At 42.1% G+C, this 13,529-nt stretch overlaps 1 protein-coding gene across 1 annotated transcript in view; it reads left to right on the plus strand.

Annotated features, from left to right (window-relative positions):
* PRKN (parkin RBR E3 ubiquitin protein ligase) overlaps positions 1–13,529 on the plus strand; it is an 858,599-nt gene that overhangs the window by 259,266 nt on the left and 585,804 nt on the right. Inside the window, exon 3 of the mRNA XM_044421581.1 lies at positions 4,026–4,254. Within this exon, the coding sequence (XP_044277516.1) occupies positions 4,026–4,254 (229 nt within the window). The remainder of the gene's footprint in view (positions 1–4,025; positions 4,255–13,529) is intronic.

A 13,529-nucleotide genomic window follows, 5' to 3' on the forward strand; every position in this document is an offset into this window, starting at 1 on the left:
TGCACATGTGCTAGCCCTGCCCCCTGAATATTTCCACTCAGAGTTTTCACTTCAGATATCTGCACTTAGTGCATAGACATTGGGGTGAGGGCAGAGCTAACCTGGCTATATGACTTCAGGCCAGGACCAGGAATGTGGCCCTGCTCCCTCCTCTGTGACTGAGCACCTGCCAACATGGGAAGAACACTTTCCTATGAGTTCAAAAAGACTGATCTTGGACTGACATTTGTGAAACACTGTTTTGAATAGGAATGAGAAAAGTTATGGCAAATCTAGACAGCATACTAAAAAAGCAGAGACATCACCCTGCCAACAAAAGTGCGTATAGCCAAGGCTATGGTTTTTCCAGTTGTAATGTATGGCTGTGAAAGTTGGACCATAAGGAAGGCTGAGCGCCAAAGAACTGAGGCCTTTGAATTGTGGTGCTAGAGGAGACTCCTTTGAGTCCCTTGGACCGCAAGGCGATCAAACCGGTCAGTCCTAGAGGAGATCAACCCTGACTGCTCTTTAGAAGGCCGGATACTGAAGATGAAACTCAAATACTTTGGCCACCTAATGAGAAGGAAGGACTCCCTGGAGAAGAGCCTAATGCTGGGAACAATAGATGGCAAAAGAAGAAGGGGATGGCAGAGGATGAGGTGGCTAGATGGAGTCACTGCAGCAGTTGGTGTGAGCTTCAATGGACTCCGGGGGATGATGGAGTAGAGGAAGGCCGGGGGGAATGTTATCCATGGGATCACGATGGGTTGGATACAACTTTGCGACTAACAACAACAACAAAAGCAAAGTCAATTTTTACTAGAATTTAAGCAATTCACACCTTCCTGTATTGAATTCACACCTGAACACCATCTGTGGCATGAAGTCTGTATATTCCTGAGCTTATGATATGTTTTGTGCAACAACAAAAATGTGTTTAGAAATGTTTACATTTGGAAAATTTTAAAAATGTATACATTTTTAATGTAACTACTCTGAAGTGCCATGGTTCAGTGAAGGTGTGGACGGAGCATATAATTCCAGTTGCTTTGGAGTTCAATTCCCAGAAGTCCCTGCCAGCATGGCCAGTGATCAGGAATGCTAGAGTTGAAGTACAAAAGACTTTCTACTCACTCCTGGTACTGCATGTCATCCCTGGACTTGTACACTCCTTTCTTTCCTTCCCTAAGTTTCCTCACTTGATATACTGCAACCAGAAGCATATAATTGTTGTGGTTAGCACAAAAAAAGTTTGCCTTTTCCAAACCTGGCAAGCAATTGCTTGCAATAGCCATAACCTGATGGATTTGGATGGAAAACACATTATGGTTTCCCACAAACTGTACTTAGAAGGTCCTAAGGTGGGGGAGGTGGGGGGAGAAAATGGAGCATGTAAGCCCAAATTTCATGGGGCTTGTGGTCATAGTTTTTGTGTCAGAAGAGTTGTTCATTAGCTGAACCTAAGTGTAGTATTAACCACTGACTTCGTCTACAGGGAAGCTGCACAGGTACAAATTTGGATACTTGGTAAATCCACCAAAGGTTATAACCAGACTTGCAGTAAGTTGCATGTATGAATAAATATTTATTATTATTTATTTAGAAAGCTCCTATGCCACCCCATTCAACGAAGCCTTGGGGCGGCTTACAACAATAAATAAATAATAACAATATAAAACAATATAATATAATTGAAGATGTCCTGGCCATAAAAATAATATTAATCAATAATATTAATAATTAAAATGGCGTTTAAATAAAAAGGTATTCGCCTGGTGTCGAAAAACAAATAACTACTGTGCCAGGTGGACCTCTCTGGGGAGCGCATTCCATAGATTGGGTGCCACCGCAGAGAAAGCCCTCCTCCGAGTACATACCCTCCTAATATCCTTCACGGAGGGTTCCCAGAGAAGGGCCCCTCCTGCTGATCTCAAGGGCAGGCACATATGGATGTAAGCGCTCCTTTAGGTAACCAGGATCCAAGCCATTAAGGGCTTTATAGGTCATAACCAACACCTTGAATTGGGCCCGGACTTCAATGGGGAGCCAGTGAAGTTGACGGAGAACTGGAGTCATGTGAACATAACGTCCAGTCCCCGTCAGCAGCCTGGCAGCTCTATTTTGAACCAATTGAAGTATCCGGACCATCTTCAAGGGCAGCCCCACGTAGAGCACATTACAGAAGTCAAGTCGGGAAGTCACCAACGCGTGTGTCACTGTCACCAGGCAGTCGTTCTCCAGGTAGGGACGCAGCTGATGGATCATCCGAGGCTGAAGGAAAGCGTTCCTCGCCACTGCTGTCACCTGAGCTTCCAGTGAAAGCTCTGGGTTGAGGAGCACTCCCAAGCTGCGGACCTTGTCCCTAAGAGGGAGTGCAACCCCATTCAGGACTAGGTCAAGGTCCCATTCCCCGAAGCCCGATCCGCCAACCAACAGGACCTCCGTCTTGTCTGGATTGAGCTTCAGTTTAATGGCCCTCATCCAGCCCATTACCTTGGCCAGGCACCGGTTCAGCATAGCCACTGCCTCACCTGAATTGGTGGAAAACGAGAGGTAGAACTGGATATCATCAGCGTACGGATGATTCCACAGCCCACACCTCCTGATGACCTCTCCCAGCGGTTTCATGTAGACAAAGGGGACAAAATGGATAGTTGCCATGGCGCAGAGCCATAGTCCCCCAGCGTCACCTTCTGGAATCGGCCATTGAGATAGGAGTGGAACCACTGCAAAGCAGTGCCTCCAACCCCCAATCTCGCTAGCCTAGCCAGAAGGATACCATGGTCGATGGTATCGAAAGCTGCTGAGAGGTCCAGGAGAACCAACAGGGATACGCTCCCCCTCTCTCTCTCCCTGCACAGGTCATCATACAGGGTGACCAAGGCAGATTCAGTGCCATATCCAGGTCTGAAGCCGGACTGAAATGGGTCCAGATAATCAGTTTCATCCAAGAGTGCTTGGCGTTGTCCTGCCACCACCCGCTCCAACACCTTGCCCAAAAACGGGATGTTGCCCACTGGTCTATAATTAGTGGCCATCTCTGGATCCAGTGATGCCTTCTTCAGGACTGGTCAGACTACCGCCTATTTTAACGGGGCAGGTACCCGGCCCTCCCTCAGAGAGGCGTTAACCACTTCCAAGATCCAGGTTCCTATCTTGTGCTTGGCGTTGTTAATTAGCCAAGATGGGCAAGGGTCCAATAGGCAAGTGGTGGAACGTACTCGTCCAAGCACCTTGTCCACATCATCAGACTGCAGTAACTGAAAGTCATCCATCAATTTTGGACCAGGCGGCGACATTGGTATCTCTCCAGAAGCCTCTGAGTCACTAGTGGAGTCCAGCTCATGGCGAATCTGAGCAATTTTCTCCCTAAAATGCTTGGCAAAGTTGTCACAGCCAGCTTGTCAGGGTGGTACTGGGTCTTTCTTAGGGCCAGGATGAACCAGCGCTTGTACCACCTGAAAAAGCTCCACTGGACGGCATTGTGAGGAGGCAATGGAAACGGACAAGAATTTCTTTTTCGCCGCCCTCACCACCACAGCATAGGCCCGATAATGGGCTCTTAAGTGTGTTCGGTCAGATGGCCCAATTCGTTTTCCAGTGACAGTTGCTAAGATGGAAAGCTAGACTAGATAGGTTTTTGGTCTGATCCAGATAGCGCTCTTCTTATGTTCATGTATTTGATAGGATGTTTAAAGTATTTAATTGTTTGAACTTCCTTGCCATCTTTTAAAGAGTATTTTAGTGCGTATACACTTTTTGATAGCATATGGCCCAGAGTTACTGTTGAATGTTCTCACTGTTTTCTTGTTAAATGTATACAAATGTCATGTTCTGACCCTATAGGAGGCATGAATAAATTATCCTCATTTTAACTTTACATTTGCCATCTTTTCTTAAGATCTATTGCTATTCATTGAAATTTTACACAAAAATAGATGGCGAATCACTTAAAATATTGAGGGGTGGGACCCAAACTGGAATCAGGAATGTGTTTATTCATTTTAGACCTTAATGCATAGAGGAATTTTCGTCTTGTCTTTCAGAGTTGTGACCTACCCCAGCAGAGTATTGTTCATGTTGTCCAGAATCCACAGAAGACAGATCAAGATCAAGCTGCAAATATCTGTAGCACTGTGACCAGTGATGGGAGAGAAGGTGAAAGCCTCACCCGCATTGATCTCAGTACCAACCTGTTGCCATCTAATTCTGTTGGGCTTGCTGTGGTCTTGGACTCAGAGAAAGACAGCATTACCCCTCCATCTGACAATTCAGGTAATGTGCAGAATCTACAAATTCTGAAATGCAGCTATCTTTCTTTTCAGGATGATTGTGACTCTACAGGATTTGGTGCATCAGACTTGCAGTTCAGTTTTCAAAGTTCCTCCAGCCCAAGCTCCAGAACCTTGAATTTAACCAATGCATACTATGATAATCCTGAGTTTGCCTGATATGGCTACTGCCATGTTTAGTATTTTAGATACAGTATTGGATGTTTAGGTTTTGTAAACCTCTCAAAAATCTTTTGACTGTTGGGAGGTATAGCAATGAAATGGGAAGCTAGCTCCATTTGGGTTTGCATAACCAGCCATATTGGTAGACTTTGTTTAATCCCCGATGTCGTGCCTAAGGACCAAACAATCTGTTCTATCTGTTCTGCCTGTCCTCCTGTGAATCTCATTTTAAATGTTAATAAGTATGATACCTGGCAGAGATGGGATCATTCAGTTCCGAAGCATTTGTTGCCCTACTGTAATTGATCCAGTGATCTTGAGGGATGGAGAGATGATCTTATTACAAATACTTTCGATTTAGGAATGGTTGATTTTAAAGGGCACAGAACCACACCTTTGCTCACCCCTTTCATGGAAGCATAGGAGACAATTGAGGAGTTGAGGGACCCAGAGCATTTAGAGATTGTGTGGATATGCCGCCTTGAGCTCTTTGAAATGACCTTTTCAGCTGAGTTTCAGGAGTTGTAAGCACTGAGTTCTGTTTGGTACTGCTGTAGAAGCCTATGTAATCCTTTACTTTGTTATTTCAATCTACACCACTACCTGTTTGGTCATTCTGTAAACTACCCTTATTCTATAAGAGTAATGGTCTACAGCTTTGCATCCATGTTTTGAGATTAGCTTGCTTGAAAGGGGCTTTGTACCCACACTGTATTGAGGAGTCCAGAATCTTAACTGACAGCCTGTGCTAGGTCTTAATGTAGTCCTTCCCTATGGCTTTACTTAATTTTAAGGTGCTTTTATGATCTGCCTATGTCCGATACCCATCTGGCAAGCTTGTCTGGTGGCTTCAGCACCACAGACAGCTTTGAGTGAACAGCTTCAACTTCTTTCCTCCTTCCTTCTGTACTCTGAACTTGGGGAACGGAAGACTCTTAAGGTCCATACCTCTCACCCGAAGAGGGCTATTTTCTATTTTCCCATTTTTGTTTCTGTTTGGCTTCTGGCCTAGTGTTCCCTGTGCCATTGGACCTGTGCATGGGATACACTTTGCTCCTTGGGATGGAGGGCTTCTGAGGGTTCTGGTTGCTGGGCTCTAGTTCAGTGATCTGGGCCTCATCCAGCTCATGACCTAGCAGCATGTCAGCTCTGGGCCCCAGCTAGTTCTTCATCCTTCTCTAACTCTGGACTTGAGATCAGGGCCATGACAATAACAGCTTGAAATTAGTTTGGAAATAATCCTTGCTAGTATATTAAAAAAATGTACGGCCTTGGTTTGAGTGCTTTACTCTTATTGGAACATACCCAGCAATATGATGAGGAGGAAGAGAAGGAGGAGTCTGTCACAAAAATCCAGTAATTATATTTGGAAAATATTTATCCAGGTTCTTTTTCTAAGACACCTACTTAGACAGATGTTTCTACAGTTGTGCTCAGCATTTTACTAGAAGTGAGAACAAATTTGGAAGGACTGATAAATAGTAGAGTGTGAGAATTGTTTATTATATGTTTCAATTGAAAGTGGAGCTTCCTCTTCCCCAGTTTCACTGCCTGTGATCATGCCAGTCAGTTCCCAAAACAAATATCAGAAACACACTCTTTGTGTCATAGAAAGGTGGCACTGAGAGCTTGGTCAGCAGAATTGTAAAAGATGGATGGGCAAAGCATTTCCAAGTTTACCTCCACTGTCTTGACTGAAGCCGTGATCTGCAAAATTTAATGATCAATGTGCAATGCTGCTCTGTACTAAAGGCCGCAGTAAATCCTGTAGCAACCATGAACTATTTTTAAAGAAATTTCCAAATACATATAATAATACAATAGTTAAAATAACTTTAAAGTCCTATATATATACCTACTCAGAAGGAAGTGTCATTGTGTTCAGTGGTATCTTCTTCCAGGTATGTGTGTATAGAATTTCAGCCTTAAGGGTGCATTCCTGCGCAAATTTAGATAGGAAAAGTCCTGCAATTCCCCAGTCATCATGAAATTCTTGAAACTGTAGAATGTTTGTGTCTAAACGTGCATAGAATTGTGTCCTTAATGACTTTACAAAGTATGTGGGAAGTCTGCAAATCATGACGAGCACCAAGTTCTGCAACCACCTTGATCAAGCTCACGCTCCTAGTAGTGCTGAATGTGTGCTGCTTAGGAACAATGAGGAACACTTAATGATCCATTTATCATACCAGACCGAATCATGGGGCAAGAGAGGTGCTGCCTCATAATTTCGGTCTGATCAGCTGAACATGGAACACACCGGGCCAAGATTGGGGGGGGGGGGGGTTCTTTTCTGTTTAAGTTTCTTGATGCACATTCTATATTGCTCCTTTCCTCAAGTCCATATGTAACATGCATCTACATCAGTGCTAGAGTATTATGATTGTTGAGCATGAGTATTGGTGGCTATCACATGTGTTTAGGTTTCTCACAGCGCTTTCATGAATCCTTCAGCCGTAACGAAGCCCACTTTGACAAACCAAAACTTAGCAAGAGCTCCAATGGCAGGCTGACAGCACAACAGATGCAGACGGTCACTGTTTTCCCAGCATGTTCAATTCTGAACTATATCGTTGTTGTCATGAATAAGACAGGCTTGCTGAGTGGCATTTCTGCCTGACTAGTGGTTGATGACAAGTAGTCTCTGGTGGAATGTTTTCTTTACCTCGGGATATTTTAACTTTCACTACAATTAAAGGGAGACAAGAACATCACTCTAATTTCTAGTGATAATGATGCAAACACAACCATCTGTGTGAGTCATGTGATTTGTGTGTCCTTTCAGGTAGTTTAATGGAGGAAAAGGGGCAGGTATAGGACATTTGATGAATTTAGTTTTCTTTGCCCTAGTGTGCATCACTTTATGCTTGCCTATATTGAACTGCATTTGCCTTTTACTGCACTTTCACTCATTTCAGAGAGATCCTTTGCAGTAGGGTTTTTAAAACTGTGCTAAACATTTTGGCTCATCAGCAAACATAGCTACCTCACTGCTCACACTTAATTCCAGTTCATTTAAGAACAAATTAAAAAGCACTGGTCCTGGTACAAGTCCCTGGGAAAATGAATTGTTTTTGAAGGAAACCTTATTTCCCTAATAGTTTCCTTGACGTTGGTTCTTAACCATCCTGGTGAGCTCTTGGACTTGGTGTTACCATCCCTCATCTGTGTTATACATTGAACCTGAGATGTTATTATTGTGGTTTTGAGTAATTCTCAAGCATTCTGAAGGCATTCAACTCTGTTGACTTTCCATTTCAACTTAATTTTATAAGGCAAACCAAGCAGGCTTCTAATTATGCATAGCGACATTATGCATGATTGTTTTATTTACTTCAGAATACGTATCCATGGCCCCAAACTGAATCAAAATCACAGCAGTACTGGGGTGAGCTTTCAACTTCTCCCACAGCTGTTTTTCTTCTAAAATTCCAGAGAGTATAATTAAATACCACCATTAATTCAAATGGAACCATTTTTTTTTCTTTTTAAACCTCCCTTCACAATCTGAATAGCTGTGCTATGTCATTTGGGAGGTTTAGTTTGGCCCTCAGTCTCCTAGTTTTAGAGACATTTCCTCTCATGAAGTCAAATGCAACCGTGTTGGACTTCCTGAGCAATTTTCCACTTAACATATCAAATAAATAAGATTAATGGGCCAAGCAATTTGACTCTTATTGAATGGTTTTATTCTATTTTTTAATGTGTTCCTTGGAAGGAGCTGTCAGATCTAAAACAGTGACTAATATGCAAAAGACAACTAAAAGATATTTGTTTTTTATAGTTCAGTATGTGTGACACTTTATGGAGCAGTGCTGTGTTATACTGCCAAAAGCTGCACCCTGTGCTAGTTGCCTCCTCATGTACAGTCTCACTCAAGTCCCCTCTGCTGAGTGTACATTTCCTCACCTGGAGGAAGCAACAACTGTAGCCAGAACTAAAATGAGGGGCTGTGCCCACTAAGATGCCTGTAAGGATGTGAAGGAACAGCATGGTTTTCTCACCAATACTCTCCCTTTAAAACGCAAGTCTTAGGTTTACGGAACACCCTGCCATGGTGTTTTATAAAGTGCTAACATCACAGTTCATGTTTTGTTTATTTCATTTTCAATGTATATGCTTCTGGATAGCCCGGCAGGGCTCTCTAAGGGTCTAAGAACATTAAAATACATTAATTGCAATTAATTAATGATTGATTGATTGATTGATTGATTAAAAATTAGTTGATTGATTGATTGATTAAAAATTAGAGTACAGGGGGAGGGGGAAAATCTGCTAGAACAGAACAAGCTCTGTAATCATAGAGACCTCTTCTCATACAGACCATTGAGAGGATGCTGCACTAACTATGGAACTCTACCCACTGTGACCAAAATAAACCTGCTGCATCTAATAGAGACCAGAGTTTGATTCCTGTGGCACAGACATAGGGTTGACACCACAGCTACAAACAGTTATAAAATGGACAAATTGAGATTAAGAGAATTAACATACATAAGAAAATAAAGTAATGCTTTTCAGATAGTGGGATGACATTGCTTAAATCTACATTCTTGGGTTATACACACTTAGTCCCTAGTGGTAATATGCAGGAGGGTCTTCCCAGCTAAGTAAGTTCTCAACAGCTTTTCCCTTAGACCAGGTTTCCCTAACCTTCACCCTGCGGAGGATCAGTACCAGGAACATGTGGTGGATAGCAGCCTTCCTTTGCTTCAAGCTCCTCTTGTGGCTGCTTGCTTCTGGGGTTATTCAGTTGTTTCATCCACCGCAGGTCCACTTTGAACCAGCTGCAAACAATGCTCATGAAATGCCCACCATGTACATGTCCAGCCTATCCTTGAACACCCTCACCAATGGGACTTCCCATGGAAGCCCATTCCATGCCCTGGGAATCCTTACTGTCAGGAAATACTTCCTGGCATCCACCTTGAATCTTGGTTCCCTGAGCTTTGCTCCATTGGAATGCATCCTGCCCTCCACTGCAGGGGAAAAAGGTCACGACCCATGTTTTATGATCAATACCATGTAGCAAAGCCAGACTTCTAGCCTGTATAGTTACCTTATTGTCCTGATGGAGGTTAGTGACAGAATGTAAACATTACCAGACATAAATTAGCAGATAAAAATGCAGAACTGCTTTTCAAGGAATGAAAGGCAACCTTTTGTAGTCCCCAAGCAAGAACAGCTAATGATGGAGCAGGAAGCCAGCAACCCGGAAGGCACAGAAGTATGAGCTTCCCAGCCTTGAAAGAGAGCTCAGTTCAAGAATGATGAAGCCTTTTAACCAGGAGAGGCTCATATCCCTCTTGTAAGTAGGGCTCCTCACCAAGTGATGAACTCCAATCTCTTATTAGCTTTTTCACCATGAAGCACCATGAATAACTTTGATAAAGTTCAGAATAAAAACTGCAATGGATAAGAAGCCCTACTGACATGGGAGTCACCAGCCCCCCCACCGAATTCTAACTTAGGTTTGAAGTTATTCTTTCGTACTGCCAGTTAAAGAGAGCTTGTTTTGTGTTTTTCTTGTCCATTCATACTTTCTCACAGCCACTGACAGGACTGCAGGAATTCCAAACTCACTTGTGGCTAAAAAGGCTTACGATTGTACAGCCCTTATTGACTCCTTCTCCCACTGGAAATGGGGAACTCCTCTTAGTTTCATTTTTCTTGCAGTTGAGGTTACAGGCTAGCTTAAGGGCCTAAGAAAGGCTATTCCCAAGGCCTTTGGTGCCCCTATGGAATATTGGTTCAGCCCAAAGGGGTGGGACTAAAAAATGCTGATAGAACCTGTAAGTGTTACACTTACAGAGGCTGTTAGAGTTGTCTAGGCTTGCAAGAACTGGCCTCTCCTGTTGCCATGTTCTTGGCCCTTCACATGACCTGAGCCCAGAGGGAGAGCATTGCAAGTCATCCAAGGCACTGAAAGGTCAATGCCCAGAAGGGCTTCTGCATTAGATATCTGAGACATAACTGAGGAAAAGCAGGAGAAAGGGGCAAGGTAAGCAAGAGATGAATATAAGGATGTTTCTTTACCTATACTTTTGTCCAGGTAAAACAGGTGACACTCAAATGGATGGATTTGATGTGGGACTTAAAAACAAGGTGGTAACTAGTTATGTAAATATACAATTTATGCTGGCCTACTAGTGACATGCCTCTCATAATTGAAAATAGCCTTTGAATCATTCCAGCTGATTCAAACAAATCTATTGATATACAGTGCTTGCCTTTGGGGCAAACACAATGCATCCCTAGAGTAAAATACTATTTCTGCAGCACTCTCTCAACATTATAAGAATTCAGACTCTTTAAAAACAAAGACTAGACTTTTCTGTTTAGTTACTGATGAGTAGAGACATTTCCTAAAATGTTCTGTTTCTCACTTTAGCTTGAAACAAGCAACCCAGGTTTCTGAACTGCTTGTCACAATTCTAAAACTTATTCTTGCAAATTAGTTCCAGGTCAAGTAACAGTACAATGTACATCTTCTTTTCTCCTGTTTAATATGGCATTAGGCTGAGCACTAATAGACGTAAAATAAGCTGCTATGTTTTTTTCTTCCTTTCATCGTTGTATTGAGATCAGCATCAAAATGCGAGCACTGATCCATTCAAAATGGCCTCCAGCATAACATGCACATCTATATTGGTATTGTGGAGGGTGAATGTGTATAATACTCAATAAGGGTACTAGGCAAAAGCAAGATGATGGCACAGTTGTTTCTGTTTGTGACCTTTTTTCAGCCTGCTGAATCAAAAAGCTGAATATCTAAAAACTGACCATTTTGTATATTTTTTAAAAAACTTCATATTCAACAAACATTTTATACTCTGTGACTAAAATTTCTTTGTACAGTGAACTTGCCTCCCTGTGATTACTAATATTTGATGGATTAACAGTGCAATATATTTTGCAATCAAAATAGTTTTTCATCCATGGTGATTGGTGTGAATCAGTAATTGCAGGGGAGGAAGCGCTATCTTCAATTTGCACAAATTAATTAGCTCATCTTTTTAATGGTAAAACAGAACAGAATGTTTATTGAAGGTCAGTTTTATTGTTGTTGTTTTTCTGAAGAATAAATAGCTATAGATGTATATAAATGTAATAGACATGTTTTCTTTTAGAATGAATGTAAATCATGTTGACAACCTGCGGTTCTTGTCCTGTGAATTTACATGGTGGGGTATCTGTTGCTCACCAAATAAAGCGATTAATTAGTTTGGTACACAAAAGATGCATGTAATTCCTTTAAGTACAGCCATTGAAGATCGTTGTTTCTTCTTTGGAGAATAGCCCCTTTTATCCTGCCAGAATCTTTGTTAGGGACTGAGTGTGAAAAACTGGGCAAGGCAACTCTTGCAGAGGACTGAGAGAGAAGAGGTTACAGACAGGAGGTACATATGTCAAAAAGATTATATTACCTTAGTGGTGAGAGAATTGGCACTGTCTCATCCAAGGTACAAACCCTCTTCTTATCATGGCCCTTCACTTTAAATGCCCTTCTTTAGTTTGTGACCTGCTTCCATAGAAGAGGAAGCATGAAAAAGCTGTTATCTTTGTAGAAACCTTCCTGGGATCTTTTCACACTAAGGGCCTTTAGTGCTCCTGAGCTATTAGCATTTCTGCAATCAGCTGGAAATGGAATTAAAGCTCGTGGTTCCACAGAAGTGGTGATATCATGCACTATTACCTATTAAAATCTCACCATGTACATAGAAAAGGCAATGACAAGCATCTGGTACCTCCCCTTTCAACACCCTCTCCCCTTTCCACTTTTTCACATTACATTGTAATACAACCTGGAATTAAAATGGATTAAACTGACATTATTATTATTATTATTATTATTATTATTACATTTCTATGCCGCCCCTTGCCGAAACCTCGGGGCGGCTTACAACATGATAAAATACATTGAAATACAATAGTACATAATAAATTACCATTAAATACAAAAATACAAAAAATGCATTGATTTACAAATATAAAATTAAAATTATCAGTACAAAATAAAAATATAGGAGGAGAAAGAGAAGGAAGAAGAAGTTGCCCTGGCCAGATCATATGTTTTAACAATTGAAATGATGTTTAAATAAAAAGGTCTTTACCTGGCGCCGAAAAACCAGTAACGACGGTGCCAGGCGGACCTCTTTGGGGAGTGAATTCCATAGGTTGGGCGCCACCACAGAGAAAGCCCTCCTCCGAGCACTTACTCTCCTAATTTCTTTCATGGAGGGTTCCCGGAGAAGGGACTCTCCCGCAGATCTCAAAGAGCGGTTGGGCATATACGGACGTAAGCGCTCATTCAGGTAGCCAGGACCCAAGCCGTTTAGGGCTTTATAGGTCATAATGCTGTGAAATACCCAGAGAGCTTTAGACATCAGATGAAATAAAAATGTAATTCATTAATGGGCACCTTTTGCAATCTCTCCACACCCTAAAAAATTCAATTTCAGTTGCACCCATTTGTCACAACCACTTGACTTGATCAAATAGTCGATTACAGAGATGCACATGTAACCAACACATTCTTTGTCACCAGTTGATGTATGTATGATATCCAGCACTTTGAAAGGGCAAAATAGTTTTACTGTGGTAAACAAAAACAGGCTGGCACTCATTGGTTGCATAAATATTCACTCCCTGAGTCAATACTTGGTAGAAGCATCTTTGGAAGCAATTATAGCTACAAGTCTTCTTGGTAGTCTCTGTCACAACTTTGAGTATTTGAGTACTTCATTCATTGTTTGTTCATTATTTCTGGCAAAACTACTCCAGTTCTGCCAGGTTGGGTAGGCACCATTAATGAAGAACACGTTTTAGTCTTGCCAGAGGTATCCAGGCAGATCAAGGTCTGCTCTGGGCTCTGTCTCAGCATTCTAAGACATTCATGTTCCTGTTTTTAAATTATTCCAGTGTTACTTTGGCTGTGTTTGGGACCATTGTACTGCTGGAAAGCGAACTTCCACCCCAGTCCTATGCCCCTTGCAGACTGAAACAGTCCTGCATAATTAGTCTGTATTTGGCCCCATCCATGTTGCCATCAATCCTAACCAATTTCCCAGCCCCTTCCAAGAAGAACCATACTCA

This window comes from Varanus komodoensis, unplaced genomic scaffold (genome assembly GCF_004798865.1).
Source record: "Varanus komodoensis strain SLA01 unplaced genomic scaffold, ASM479886v1 scaffold1, whole genome shotgun sequence".
In the NCBI taxonomy this organism is placed as follows: domain Eukaryota; kingdom Metazoa; phylum Chordata; class Lepidosauria; order Squamata; family Varanidae; genus Varanus; species Varanus komodoensis.